Genomic DNA, 15,729 nt, shown 5'->3' on the forward strand with positions numbered 1-15,729 from the left:
TACGATACCTATACTAGATATGATTATATTGCTCATTTTATTATGTTTTCTAATATATGCATGAAAATAAGTAGTGATCCTAGATAATCATATTAATCATAAGAGATTAATGTTTGATATATGCCTTTTTCCAGAGATGGAAAATAATGTCTTGTAAGATGAGGATTGAACAGCTAAAACAAACCATATGTAAAGGAAATGAAGAAATGAAGAAAAGTAAGTAATTTCCCCCCTTCTATCCAGTCCAAGTAAAGGGCTTATGTGGAATTTCATGGGATTAATAAACTAAAGGGATGGCAAAAGAGAGACAGGATAACAGCAGTGTCCACTTGGAAAAATTTACAAGTTGAGCATCTCATACCTGTAATGCTCAGGACTAGAAGTGTTTCAGATTTCCGATTTTTTTTTAAATTTTTGCATTTACATTAATGAGATATCTTGGGACTGCATCCCATGTCTAAACAAAAAATTTCTTTGTTGCGTATATACCTTATACACATAGTGTAGAGATAATTTTATGCATTATTTTTAATGTGTTTGTCTTTTGGCTGTGACTTGTCTCATTAGGTCAGGTGTGGAATTTTCTTTTTGTGGCATGGTATTGATTCTCAAAAAGTCTTGGATTTGTAGTGTATTTTTTAATTTCAAATTTTCTTCTTATCAGGTATGTTCAACCTGTACTTGCATTCCCTTCTTTTTATAAGACATTCGTATAAGGAATTATATAAACATACCATTTAGAGTCCTTCAGGAAGCTGCTATTCTTCCCTTTTAAAGTTAAGGAAGTGCTCACCTGGGCATGATGGCATATGCCATAATCCCAGCAACTCCATAGGCCAAGGCAGGAGGATTGCAAGTTCAAAACTGACCTCAGCAAATTAGCAAGGCCCTGTCTCAAAATAAAAAGGGCTGAGGATGTGGCTCAGTGGTTAAGTGCTCTGAATTTCAATTCTTATTACCAAAAAATAAATTAAATAAATTAATTAAAATAAAATAAAAAATAATCTGTGTGCAGTGAGTGGCATGTCTGTAATCCCAGTGACTAGGGATGCGGAGATGAGAGGATTGCAAATTTGAGGCCAGCCTCAGAAAATTAGGTCCTAGGCAACTTAGTGAGACCCTGTCTCAAAATAAACAAAAAGGGCCAGGGATGTAGTTGTTAAAAGCACCTCTGGGGCTGAGGTTGTGGCTCAGTGATGAGTTCTTGCCTAGCACATGTGAGGCACTTGGTTCAGTCCTCAGCACCACATAAAAATAAAGATATTGTGTCCATCTACAACTAAAAAAAATTTTTTTAAAAAGCACCTCTGAATTTAATCCCCAGTATAATAATAATAATATGATGATGATGATGACGACAATGATGACGACAACGGCAACAATGAAGAAGAACAATAACAACAACTAGGGAGCTTAGTAGTAGCTTAGTGGTAGTGGCTCCTGGGTTCAATACCTAGTACCACAAAAGGGAAAGGAGAACAAAAAGGAAGGGCCAAGCATGTAGTTCAGTGGTAGAGCACATGCTTTGCTCTTGGTTTGACCCCCAGCATCACAAAATGAAAAAGAAAATGGGAGCAAATACTTCTTAATTCCTTAGTTAATAGGAAACTTGGTCTAACTTGGTATTCACTTATAATAATCATTAGCTCATGCCAGAAGCACAGTATACTGACTTTTTCCTCTTAGTGAATCTCCTACATATTTTAATTTGTACAGATTTTACATTACATTTGAATACTTCATTCTTAAGTGGTTGTCAAAATTTGAGTACTTTTAGCAATCCTACATCCTTAGAAACATGTATTTTTGAAGATGAATGTTTTAAAGTTTAGAATGAGTCACCTTCTACCTTGTGAATTCCTTTGTCTTTGTTGCTTTCAGAAGCATCAAAGTATTTTATAGTGGCATGTAATGGAGTAAAAACTTCCTTTGAAAACGTTCTAATAAAGAACTTGTGTAGAGTTGCAAGCTAGAGAAGCAGGGCAGCATGGAGCGAGTGGTGCTCAGAGCTACAGCCAGCCAGTGATCCACTGCATTTGGCTTGCATTCCTCCACGTTTTGGGTTCCATAGCAGCATAGGCACTCATTACTTAACATTAGTTTGCCTTTTTACCCCGTCCTCCCATGGTGTTCAGACTAGGGTTTGCCACCAGCCATCTGTTTGTGAAGTTATTTGTGAAGTGTAGAATGTACTGAGCATGCACATTTCTCTGATAAGCAAGTTGAAAGCTTTGGTCAGCTCTTTTTAGCAGGTTCCTAAACCCCAAAACAAAAACACCCGCCACAGAAAATAAAAAACATGGTTGTAAAGCAGTGCAGTCTGTGACAATGGTTTCTGTTTCTAGCAAATTGTCAGTCACCTGGTAACTATGTTAAACTATAGAGAGAAAATCCTGGGATCCCCCTAGACTTAGAAAAATGATCACACATTTGAATGTTGTGGCAATATTGTGTTGCCCTGTTGAAGAAAAATGATTCTACATGATTATTCTGAATTTATGTACTTCCCTCACCCGCCATGGGTATTAGGGATGGAACCCAGGGCCAAGTACACCAGCAAGGCCTGTTCTCTTGCCATGATTGGCAACAGTTTTCAGGCCATCCCAGATCCATGAGCCTCATTTTGAGTAGTACGGCTGCCTGCCAGGGTAGGGAACTGTTGCTCTGTAAATGAGGTCTTATTCCCACCTTCTAGGCCATACTCTCACAATTTTGTGAAAAATTTTGAAGGAGTTGATTCCAGAAGTGATCTTGGTCTCAGCTCATGAATTAAGACCATGCCACCCAATAGTCTGTCTGTTTTTAACCTGTGATGTTGGACTATCACAGGTATGAAAGAAAGGGCACAGATGATAAACTACAAAGCCTGATGACTCACTTCACAATTTTTCAGTTTTAGAGTTTCACAATATAGTTAAATATATCTGGCATAGATAAGGAAGTTAAATTATATAACAGTTGCAGGGTTGAGTTTATCTGTGCTGCAATCAGTTACTTATTTAAAGATGCAAGATTAGATGATAGAATGTTTTCACATTTTGCTGGGCTTAGTGGCATATGCCTGTAATCCAGTGACTCAGGAGGCTAAGACAAGAAGATAGCAGGTTCAAGGCCAGCTTGGACAAGTTAGACTTATGTAATAAGTCCCAGTCTCAAAATAAAAAAGGATATAGCTCATTGGTTAAAACACTCCTGTGTTTAATCTCTAATACCTAAAAGGAAAAAAAAAGTTTTGCCATTTTGAGGGAGATGAAAAGGATAGCTCTATGTTCTGGATCTGCACTGGTTGCAGATGTGGTGACCATGGTGATTTCTTGCCACCTGTGAAGGTTTATAATATTAGATTTGAAACCGTCCCCAAAAGTCTTGACTTAGCACCATGGCTGAACATACTCCTTTGAACACCTGTAAAAGCTCAGTAGAGATCATGAAAAGGGATAAACTTGTTGCATGAGACTGAATCTTTAAGACGTTCTCATTGAGTAGAAATGGTAAAGAGATGCATCTAAGGAAGAGTAAAACCATTAGAAGGAAATCTCATACCTGCAACTGAATAGGTAGGCTGAGAGGTCCTCAGAAAGATACTTAATGCACACACAGATACTGCAGCACACAGGAACTGTTTGCAGAGGTAATTGTGTGGTGTTTATACATTTTAGATTCTGAAGGCCTTCTGAAAACCAAGGAAAAGAACCAGAAGCTGTATAGTCGAGCACAACGGCACCAAGAGAAAAAGGAGAAGATTCAGAGGCACAATCGCAAACTTGGTGACCTGGTAGAAAAAAAAACCAATGACTTAAGAAGTCATTATGAGCGTCTGGCAAGTCTTCGGCGATCCCATATATTAGAGCTCACCTCTGTCATTTTTCCAATTGATGAAGTAAAGACTGGTGTGAGGTACAATAAGCAAGGCTTTTGATTCTAGGAATAGGTGCTCCAAATATTGTTTTTCAAGTTCCAAATATTGTTTTTCAAGCATATATTAAGTGTCATTCTAGGCTCATTGGTTTTCCTGATAATGAATTTTAAGTCTTATCTGCTTCAGCAAACAGTACACTGTGCGAAGTTGGGGAGACAGCCAGGGTGAGGGGCATGGTCCACATATGTGCTCTCATAGAGGTTATATGTGACTCACCCTCCTGGTTAAGACCTACCTGCCGGGTCATGTCAGTTGCATTCCCAGCCAGACCATTAGTTGTTTGCTCTGGGACATGTTCTTGAACATCATCCAAGTCTGATTTTCCTACGTATTTAAGTAGGGATGGAAAAATCCCTACTTTGCAGAGAAATCATGACCTGATATGTAGGAAAACACCTAGTGCTAGTTCTCTTAGATGGTGGGTACACATGTTGACTTCACCTTTTCCTGGTAACTGGCTTTTATTATATTAGCTGTTGTCAGTTGAATGCTGTGATTTTAGTCTCAGGCACAAATGCACGGGGATCCACAGAAATTAGGGATGGACAGACAGTGGTCCCCCACCTGGTTCTTCATCCAAATCACCCATGGGCTTTTGAAAACTAAGGTTCCAGAGGACACTCCACCAGCCTCCCAATCCATCTCAGAATACGTCTGTAGATGCTGCTGATGATCAGCAGCTTTGGAAACAACCACTGAAGGCTCTTGTGTGCTCTGGCTATTTCCAGTTGAGGATATTCTGTCTATTTTGGCTCCTCGGTCTCCAGCATTGAGGAATCAGGCAGTGAAAGCAACCTTTCTTGCCTATACTGCAGCCTGGCCTTTGGTCTGTTGCCATAATTGGCTTCCAAAAAACCCAGAGGTCTGATATTTGCTTCCAGGTAATTTGTTATTAGTAAGAGTTAACAAATAGAAAAATAAAAGCACAGATTTTAAATAGAGCAGAATAGGAAGTTCAGAAGCAAACTCTACCAGGACAACTTAGATCAGTGGGGAGAAGTTGGATTGTCCAAAAATTGATATAAGGACAGCTGGCTAAGCCTTTGAGAGGTAGAAGCTGGCTAACTAGAACCTTATGCCAAATGAAATTCTGATAGGTCAACAATATTAGCGTTAAAACATGTCACAATAGAAAAAAAACTAAGGCCCTGTTCCAGATTTTAGGAGACCAACAACTGAATGCAGTGTGTGATCCCATATTGTATCCTGGGCCCACAAAATGCTATCAAAAGGCTAATCAGAGCTACAGAGTTGAGTAGTCTGTAAGATGAGTTCATAGTATAGTAGCAGTGTTAATTACCTAGTTTTGATTATTGTATTTTCCTGGGTTGATAATTTGGAGAAGTTGAGTGAAATGTATGCAGAAAAACTTAAAAATTCTTGCAACTTTCCCATAAGAGAAATTTCCTCAAGAAGAAAACATGTTATATGTCACATAATGACTCTTCAGTCAACAGATTACATATCCAACAGTGGTCCCATAAGATTATGTCACCTATTGATGTTGTACTGTCTTAATTTGTGAAGTACATTCTTTGATGTTTGCATAGTGATGAAATTGCCTAGTGATAGATTTCTCAAAACATATCCCCTTTGCTGAGTGACATGACTGTATTGTGTACTAGAAGAGAAAACATGGTAAAGAATTTTCTCTTCTGTGCCTATGCTGGTTTATAATCATTTTTTAAACTGTGTATTTTGCAGGTGTAATATTTTTACTGTTTATTATATTTAATGTACCTATGATATTTAAGCTGGTTATTTTGAAGTTATCCATCCATAAATAAGATTTTCATTCATTTGTATTTCTCTATACTTCTTTGAATGGAGTAGAAAGAGTTAGAAGTATAGTTTAGATCTGGCCACAGTATCCCAGCCCCTAGTCTCATCTGTGATAGCAGCAGGAGTTAACCTGGTGGTGGTATGTTACACAGAAGGAAAAGAGATTGAGAACCACTGGCCACAAGGACAGAATGTTGGCTCTGGAGGCCCTTCTCAGGCTGCTAATTGCTTTTCCTACACTATCTTTTAGCACTTTCTTTTTGCATCTTATACACCAACCAGTCCAAACAGCTCTGTTCCCGAAGCACACTGTTTCTTTGCCCTCTTTGCATTTGTACCTGCTGTCCTTCTTATGGTTGATTTCTGTTCCACGCTTTAGGCTAGCAATTCTTAAAAGGTGGTACATGGACCTCTGCAGATCTAAGACGCTGAAGGGAGTCTGTGCTATGTCAAAACTGCCTTTATAGTAATACTAATAAGTTTTCCTTTTGCACTGTGTTGGCATTTGTACTGGTGGCTCAAAAGCCATGGTGGGTGTGAATACCTCTGGCAGGAACACTAAACTGTAGTAATAGTCATTATAGTCTACTGTATACTTGCAGTTATTAAAAACAGGTAGTTTTACCTAATGTCTTCAGTGCAACAGTGAAAATTATTAATGTTATCATATCTTGACCTTTTAGTGCACATCTTGTTAATGTCCAGTAGGATGAAATGGGAAGTGTGCATAAAGCACTCTAGCTGCATACTGAGGAACTAAGAGTTAGCTCAGGGGAAAGCACTTGAGTGAGTTGCTTCTTTCTTGGGATACTATTTTTACTTGAAAGAACAACAGAAAGTCTTGAATATTAAAAGAGATTTTTCAAAAGGGTGAGATAGGACTGGGGATATAGCTCCATTGGTAGAGTGTTTGCCTTGATGCACAAGGCCATGGATTCAATCCCCAGCACCACAAAAAAAAAAAAAAAAAGAAAAGAAAAGAAAGAAAAGAAACAATATAACTACTAATTTTTTGTTTTGAAAAATATTTTTTTTACATAAAACTGCTAACATCTAATGGTTTTTTCCCCCAGCTATAATTCATTTAGGTGTTCAAGCAAACATTAATCCAGCAAGTATTTATTGAGCATTTAGTATTTCCCAGTGTGTGTCAGCTTTGTTGTCACTGGGCGTACTACTTTTTAATGAACTAACTTAAAACTTTACTCATTTTTAATGTCAAATACAATTAAGTATCTGTATTCCAACCCAGATAAGCAAAATTTATTTGAGATCCTAAAAGTTTGTAAGCATTTGAAGGGGTGTTGGAGCCACATACGTTGAGAACTGAATGTCGGACCCTAGCTCACAGTGCCATCTTTCTCACATTGTGTGACCTTCTATGTCACTTTGATCATCTTCTCTGATGGTAAATACTTGTCTGTATTTCAGTTGAAGTCCTGTGCTTACAGGCAACTCTTCAGTATTCTGCTGTGTGTGACAAGTGTATTGCCTGCCCTCAGAAACCCTATCTCTTGAAATCCATGTGTCTCCTGATTTTCAGAGATCCTGCAGATGTGTCTTCTGAGAGCGACAGTGCCATGACCTCCAGCACTGTCAGCAAGCTTGCTGAAGCCCGGAGGACAACTTACCTTTCTGGAAGATGGGTCTGTGATGATCACAATGGCGACACCAGCATTAGCATTACAGGGCCGTGGATTAGCCTTCCTAACAATGGGGACTACTCTGCCTACTACAATTGGGTGGAAGAGAAGAAAACAACACAGGGGCCCGGTGAGAAACGAAATATCTTTGAAAATTTGTGTGTATCTTAATTGGTGTAAAATTTACATAATTTTAAAGTGAACAGTTCAGTGGCATTTAGTACACACACCATTGTGGCACTAGCATTTCTGTTTAGATCTTAAAACATTTCCGTTACCGCAAACTCACTCCATGGCATGAAGATATCACTCCCCCTCCTCCTCCCCCCCAGCTCTAGACCACCACTAATTTACTTTCTACCTATAGACAGCCTGTGCAGGACAGCTCATAAACAGAATCATAGAATGTATGGCCTTTGTGTCCACTGCTTTCTCTTAGCTTCCTGTCTTAAGGTTCACATTAAGGTATATATCAGTACTCCACTGCTTTTTTATGGCAAAATAATCCATTGTATGGCTAAACCACATTTTGTTTATTTAGTTTGAAAGCGTGTCTGTTTTTAAATATTTTACTTTTGGGGGTTAATGTTGCTTGATTTATTTATATAAAAGACCTTATTTTTAAGAAGTATATTTAGCCTATTAAGTTTCATTTTTAGTTATCACTTCGTACCATGTTTGTTTTAGTAGTCCTAAATGGAAATTGAAATATTCCTAATGGTTTGAAAAATCCTGCACCTTATATCTGGTGGAGAATTGTTCATTTATTCATTCAGCTCACATTTAGTGAGGAAGGGCTATGTCATGCACGGTGCCAATTACTAGTGATAAAAGGTGACTAAGACAGGTGTGGCCCTTTGCCCTTCTCTGGGGAGACAGAAAATGGTTTTTTTCCTCCAGCTATAATTCATTTAGGTACTCAAGCATACATGAATGGTCAGTGGCACCATACACTGAGAGGGTGCCATCAGGAGCCAACAGCATGGGGGTACATATAAAGGAAAGGCCTCTCTGGGGTGACATTTAAGTTGGGATTGTTTGGGTGATAACAAAATTATCATGTCCAAGCAAATTAGACTTTAATTTTATTTATGTCTGGCCTGTTATACTCTTTTGCTTATGTTGCATTTCATTCAGCAAACAATAAAAATGAACCATTTATGTCTGGCCATGGAGTAGGAAGTAAAAAGTTAACAGTGAGGTGATGGTAAAATTACAGATCATAAAATCTCGACCATTGAATATTTTTATTGAGATTAAAGTTGTTGTATAAATAAGTCTTGCTTTTGTCCTTTAGACATGGAGCATAATAACCCTGCACACACCATTAGTGCTGCCTTGTGTTACGCCACACAGCTGGTCAACATTTTGTCTCATATACTTGATGTCAATCTTCCTAAGAAGCTGTGCAACAGGCAAGTAATTGAAGGTGGTGATCTTATCCTTACTGTGGCTCTCTAGAGTTTCTGATTAATTTAAAAATCTGTATACAAATTTGTTTGACAACTGCACATGAAGTCTGAGAAGACCACAGAGAATTGTTCCACTTGAAAAAATAACAAAAGGAAAAATCAGGATATTCACAAGATATGCTGAGATCCTCATATATATGTATATATAAGAGATGGATAAATTGTAAAAGTTGGGAGCTTTTGATTTTGTATTTCTTTTTAAGAAAAGAAAAAAATTAAAATTTTAAGTATTTTAAGATACAGTTTACCCAGTTCCCTTTAATATCTTCCTCCCATCCTCCAGGTAATTGCCCTCATATTTCATTTCAAGCAGATGTAAACTTCTTATTACTATCTCTCCATAAACACAAAGATAGCATGCCAAAGTGTTTTGCATTTATATGTTTTTATTTATGTAACACATAATTATTGAACACCTATTGTGTGCAGACACTGGGCACTGGAGTACCTTGAAGACAAAAACAGTCCCTACCCTCTTGGAGCTTACATTTTAATGAATGGCATCAATAATAAACAGTGTGTGAGGTGGTGATACATGCTGTGGAGAACAATGAAACAGGATGAGAGAGGAGATGTGGCCGCAGGGAAGGGCTTTCTGCATTTGAGTGGGCAGGGATGTTGGCACATGTGAGTGTAAGGGAGGAAAGGAACATGCCATGGGGACCCCTAAGGAAAAATGCTGAGGTAGAGATGGCAGGTGCAAAGCCCTGGGAGGCACAAGTGTTAAGAGCAATGGAAGCAGAGAGCATTGGGGAGCTATTGTAAGCTTTGGGCTGTCGTTCTGCATAAGTTGGCAGTTGCCAAGTTTTCCCTTCTCTGCATATACCAAGGTCCTAACATACCAGTCCCCTGTTAAATAATGCTTCAAGGAATAATCTCGTACATTTGCCATTTCCTGAGTGTGCAAGTATTTGCATAGAATGAATTCCTGAAATAGAATTACTTGATCAAAGGGTCCACACATTTGTAATTTTGTGTGGATGTAGAGAAATTGCTATTTACGAGGACGGTACTTTATTCTTAGAAAGTTTCTGTTAATGGCAATTTACTAAAGAGGCTAAGGACACAGTATGTGCTATATTGAACTCTTCAAAATGAACACTTGAACATAGAATTTCCTCAGAAAAATAATTTACAAATTGTTTTTTAACAGTGAGTTTTGTGGAGAAAATCTCAGCAAACAGAAATTTACTCGAGCTGTGAAGAAACTCAATACAAATATCCTTTACCTTTGTTTTTCTCAGGTATGGAAAATATGCTATAAATTAAATTTTTAAAAATTTGTTGCATAGTTGAAAATATTAACCAACTCTTTGCTTTTTCTAGCATGTAAATTTAGATCAGTTACAACCACTGCATACCCTCAGGAATTTAATGTACCTGGTCAGTTCAAACTCGGAACACCTGGGCAGGTAAGAAGAGTGCGTGTTGCTTTTCTTCAGGTATGTTTTTATGACTACATTGAAGTAGAGGTATCATGTGAACTGGCAGAGTACTCCCTGTTCTCCAGTCCCCAGTCTTCCAAAAAAGACAAAAAGTGTATAGTTCTTCACTGAATGAAACAATAGCTATCATCTTTGAACTTTTATGGTCCTCTTGCACTATTATTCAGAGAAAATTAGCATCAAACATATGTATCACCTAAAATGCAGTAGAAGAACCCAAATATTCCTGGGATAGGCCCACCTTGTGCTTTCCAAGGACCAAGTCTCTCAGTCTGGAAAAGCTTGAATTAGATGAGGCTCATCTTTGCTACCCCTGCTCTAGGTTCATACCCTTTTTTCCTTGCTCTAGCAGTATACATTTCTGCTGAGATGGGCTATGGCTAATGTATTCACACTTTTGAAAGACAGCTCAAAGAAAAATAGGATTTGTGGTAGATGATTTTGTACAATTGTAGGCTAATATAAGTGCTTTGAGTGTTTAATATAGGCTAGACTAAGCTATGCTGTTTAGAAGATTAGGTATATTAAATGCATTTTTAACTCAGTATTTTTAGCTTATGGATTTATTGGGGTATGACTCCATTGTAAGTTGAGCATGTGTTTGTTTATTTATTTATTTATTTATTTATTTATTTTTTAGAAAGAGAGGGAGAGAGAGAGAATTTTTTAAATATTTATTTTTTAGATTTCGGCAGACACAACACCTTTGTTTGTATGTGGTGCTGAGGATTGAACCCAGGCCACATGCATGCCAGGCGAGCGCGCTACCGCTTGAGCCACATCCCCAGCCCTTAGCATGTGTTTAAAGAAAATGAATAACTTTTTACTCAGTGTGTTTCCTGACTGCCCGCTAGGCAGTATGAGGAGTGGGACTGAACAAAAGAAGGGCTGAGGCAGTGATATCCCTTATGATTTTTTGGGGGGATAGAAAGGCTCAGAATTGCAGAAATGCCACTTCTTCCCAAAAGGAAAACTGATTAGCATTTCAACAGATATTTCATGGAGTTTGACCAGCTCATTCTAAAGTTCAGCTGGAATCATACTCTGCAAGGAAATTTGGGAAAAAAAATTCAAAGGGATGGGCTTGTCCCCTTTGAAAACATAATATAAAGCTAATCAAAACAAGGTGGTGTTAGCATGCAAAAGGGTATAGCAGTTAGAATGAAGAGTCTCCAAACAGATCTTTATATATGTGTAATATATATAAAATAGGGGTGGCAAGTTGAATCAGATATAGTATTGGGTCAGTTGGTATTCAACTGGGGAAAAAGTTGGATTCATACCACATTCCATATACAGAAATAAATTCCAGATGATATAAAAGATGTTATTTAAAAAAAAAAAACTAGAAAGGACAATGTTCCATAATCATAGGGTGGGGTGAGAATTCCCAAGCAAGCCACAAAACCCAAAATGTAAAGGAAAGGAGTTTGACTAAATGTTCACTAAAAAGTAAAGGTTTAGTAAAAGAGATATCATTAACAAAGTTAAAAGACCAGTGTCTTTTACACTTGCAACCTGTGTAATAGGCAGCAGATTAAATCTAGATTACAGACCAATAAAAGAAAGATAAACAACCAAATAGGAAAAATAGACAAAGAATTCAAAGGGTTACACAAGAGAGATGTAACAAAAAAAGTTTTCAGCCTTAATCAAGAATAAAGAAATGCTAGTGATGCGCGGTGGCGCATGCCTGTAAACTCTGTAATTTAGGAGGCTGAGCAAGGAGAATCACAAGTTGGAAGCCAGTCTGGGCAATTTACAAGACCCTATCTCAAAATTTTAAAAAGGGCTGGGGCTGTAACTCAGTGTATAGAACAACTCTAAGTTCAATAACCAGTACTGCAAAAAATAAAAAATAAATGCAAATTCAAAATATGTTTCCATATTTCAACCATCATTTGAGAAGACGGAAAGAACTAATGATATTCAACATGGGAACTGTTAGGAAGCAGGCAGGCATACTCCCACCCATGGTTACTTTGGAGGGTCCAAAGTCTCCTATAGGCTTACCTTTCAGTCACCTCTTCCATTTAGAGGGCTATGCCCTGCAAAAGGACAAACATCTGGCTGACGGTCGTATCTGAGTTCACACAGCCTGAACCCATGGTCAAGATAGAGCTACTGAAGTTCCCAGTTGGAATGAAGGCCTACAGGAATGTGGACAGAGCCTGGTTGGGACTTCCTGTTTCCATGCACTTGGCAGAACCAAGGATCCTCTTCTGAATCAAGAATTAAACTTGTCTTAGAATGAATTCAAACTTGCAAAATTTGCAAAAACAAAAATAGCACAGACTCATATGCTGTTTACCCAGATTCACCTATGGTTAAACAGAGTCCCCCACCACTTTTTAATAGAACTTTCATTTGGGGGTTTCCTGATGTTTTCTCAAAATCAGATGTGGGGCTGCCATTCTGCCTGAGTGGGTGTCTCCTTCAGGACATCGCATCAGTAGGCAGCATCCACCTGCTCCTGGCTGGGGATACTCACTCGATGCCCAGTCAAGATGCTTTCCAGTTCCCCACTGTGCACTTCTATGTTTTTCCTTCCTTGCAGCTAATAAGCATTCTGTGGGGGAAACACTTCTTGCCAGAATTTCCCCCTGGACTTAAGTGTCAGTTAATGGATCTTCCCTGATCTCATCTTTATGGTGGTGGTGCTTACATTAACACATCATTTTCAAATAAGATGTTTTGCATAGGAGACTTTTAGAAAGCCAAAAAGGTCAGTTTGTTACCTTACTTGATAGAAAAACTCCCCACAGCAGCATCATAATAAAATGAGTAGTCTGGCTTCAGGGTCTTGAATAAAATCATAGTAATTATTCAGCTAAACTACAAATTAAACAATCCTATAATCTTTATTTCCTAAGACATTAAGGGAAGAAGAATGCATTCTTTCACTGCTTGGTTCTCCTCCAGCTCAGGGGATGTCAGGCCACAGAAATAATGGAGAGAAGCAGGCAAGGGCTCGGTCCTCCTCCTGTGGCTTCTCAGGAACATAGGTTCCTGAGAACCAAAATTATTCCAAACTGGCTGCTTTAGGGATCTTCCATTTGTTTATCATTTTAAGTATTTCTTGGAGCACTTGCTCCATGCCAAGAAGACTCTGCCCTGGGGGATTCCAGGCAGAGAACTGGAGTCTAGTTAGGCTCCCCCAGGAAAGACTCTGCCTGGAAGAAGGGCCCTTTCCTCCTGTGTCACTTTTGCCTGGCTCCTGGGACCCGTGAAAGGGTATCTAGGGATAGTGGCAATCCCAGGCTGAGAGGACTTCAGGAGTAGATAAGGTAGCATCAAGGAAGAACAGAGAATAGGCTGAGCCTCCAAAGTTAGAAGGAAGAGGATATGGGAGAGTGTTAATTTTGGCTCCTGCCTAGGGATGCTATGGGCCCTTAGATGGCAAGGTCTAGTGTCTAGGGGGGTAGGGGAGCCCAAGAATGTGTTCAAAATGTGAACATTTTTAGTAGGCAGATGCCATGAGGAGGAGGTAGCTCTCCAGAATGAGGCAGATAGGAGGTCATTGGGTAAGGCCCTGAGCTAGAGTAGACCTTCGAGAATGTAGAGGAGGGGAGAAGTCCTAACTGGCCTGTTTTGAGATTGGTTGACTGGCTCAGATACCTAAGAAGATGAGTCTGAGCCATTAGTTACCCTCCGACTGAGAGATTGGGCAAGCAATGGCATATTTGGGAGTAGAACTTAGGAGAATAGCTTACCAAAGAAAAAGGGAAGGGAGAAGAGTTTTGAGTGTAAGGAGAACCTTAAGGAAACAGATCTGCAAAGCTAAAGTACCAGCTTCAGTGCTCATTTAGTGAGGGAAAGATGTTTTTTTGAATACCAGGGATTGAACTCTGGCATTTAACCACATCCCCACCATAGCTTTTTTCATTCATTCATTTTTTTATTTGGCGGCGGGGGGTGGGGTGGTTGAACTCGTGGACAAGTTGTCCCTTGAGCCATATCCTCAGCCCTATTTTGTATTTTATTCAGAGACAGAGTCTCACTGAGTTGCTGAGTCTTGCCCCAAACTTGTGATCCTCCTTCCCCAGCCTCCCAAGTTGCTGGGTTTATAGGTATGCACCACCATGCCCAGCCAGGGAAAGTTTTAAGAAACCTCCCTCTGGTCACTCCCTCCAGCCCTTGCAAAATGACTTCCAGGCAGGTGAAAACCTAGAAAGCTTGTTTTGAAGAGCTCTTCATAGGTTGCTCACAGGAGACCAAGAAGAAAAACCCTACAGGTATATGTATTTAATGAATAGTTGTCCTAAAAACATTACCTGAAATATCAATGTTAGCTGTTGCTGCTCTATTCCAGCTGGGAAGCAAAGTTGTCTTAGAAGAATAAGAGGTGTGGACCCTGGAGAAAGTAAGCCAGAAGGTGTAGCTTTAGTGCAGTACACAGGAGACAGACCTCTAGCCCTTTTATCATTCCAGACTGGAAAGAATTTTGGACCACAGACAAAATATGGCTGGATATTTCTCATTGGTTGTTTTTGTTAATCTATTATTTTCCCCCCAAGTAATTATCAGTGAAACTCTTAAATGAACTGAGGCCTCCTGTGCTTATTGGCAATAGTAGGAAGATAGGGGATACTGGAGGGACTCAGTTCTGCTCTTCCGTGGACTCCAGGGATCATGGGACGGGGTGGCTGCCCAGTGCCCCCAAAGCACAAAATGACAGACATTTGAAGGGAGGCAAGAAGCAGAAAGGTCCATCCTACTGTGTGGCACCGAGGAGCTGGGCAGGATGAGCCCTAAGGAAAGGTAGGGGCCTTTGGGAAGTAGTTTTCTCCTGAAATGCCGTATATAAGCAGGCCTCACTGCAGATGAATATGTTCTAGATAGTTTTTGTCGTTCTGTGTAACAAACATGTCTTTGGAAAATCATGAGTCAATATTTTCATGTGTGCAGGAGCTTGACCATAACCCAGAGAAGCTGCTGACCTGTAGACAACCACACCACTTAGCTTTTTTGAGTCTTAAGAGATTTTATAATTTGGGGCTTCCATAAGGCAGGGACTATCTGTATAGTTTCCTTTGTATACCACTAAATAATATACCAGAGAATGCATCAAGAGACCATTTTTGTCGGAATTGTATCAACCATGCATAGTGCACTTATTAAAAATTGGAAGCCATAGTTTGGACCCCCAGCATGGACTATGGATGGGTTTTCTTTCTAACCAGGAAATACATAAATACAGTAGGTAGAATTGAGGAAAAGTGGGGTATTATGATTTTATTACTTACTTGGATGGCAGTCGGCATTTGGGTAAAGAAAACAGTTGTGTAGCCTCAGCAACTTATTGAAACCCTGTCCCTAAATAAAGTATAAAAAAGGGCTAGGGATGTGGCTCAGTGGTTAAGCACACCTGGGTTCAATTCCTGGTACCAAAAAAACCAAAAAAAAATAGTTATAGATCAGCTGTGAGTGCTGTGTCAACTTAAGAAACTGTGTGGTGATGAGCTCTG

At 39.2% G+C, this 15,729-nt stretch overlaps 1 protein-coding gene across 1 annotated transcript in view; it reads left to right on the plus strand.

Moving 5' to 3' along the window:
- The window catches only part of Atg14 (autophagy related 14), a 39,754-nt gene that overhangs the window by 21,199 nt on the left and 2,826 nt on the right, over positions 1 to 15,729 (plus strand). The window contains exons 4-9 of the mRNA XM_077799614.1: positions 135 to 216; positions 3,660 to 3,897; positions 7,245 to 7,474; positions 8,642 to 8,759; positions 9,970 to 10,060; positions 10,143 to 10,228. Of these exons, the coding sequence (XP_077655740.1) occupies positions 135 to 216; positions 3,660 to 3,897; positions 7,245 to 7,474; positions 8,642 to 8,759; positions 9,970 to 10,060; positions 10,143 to 10,228 (845 nt within the window). The remainder of the gene's footprint in view (positions 1 to 134; positions 217 to 3,659; positions 3,898 to 7,244; positions 7,475 to 8,641; positions 8,760 to 9,969; positions 10,061 to 10,142; positions 10,229 to 15,729) is intronic.

This window comes from Urocitellus parryii, chromosome 6 (assembly GCF_045843805.1).
Source record: "Urocitellus parryii isolate mUroPar1 chromosome 6, mUroPar1.hap1, whole genome shotgun sequence".
Taxonomy (NCBI): Eukaryota; Metazoa; Chordata; class Mammalia; order Rodentia; family Sciuridae; genus Urocitellus; species Urocitellus parryii.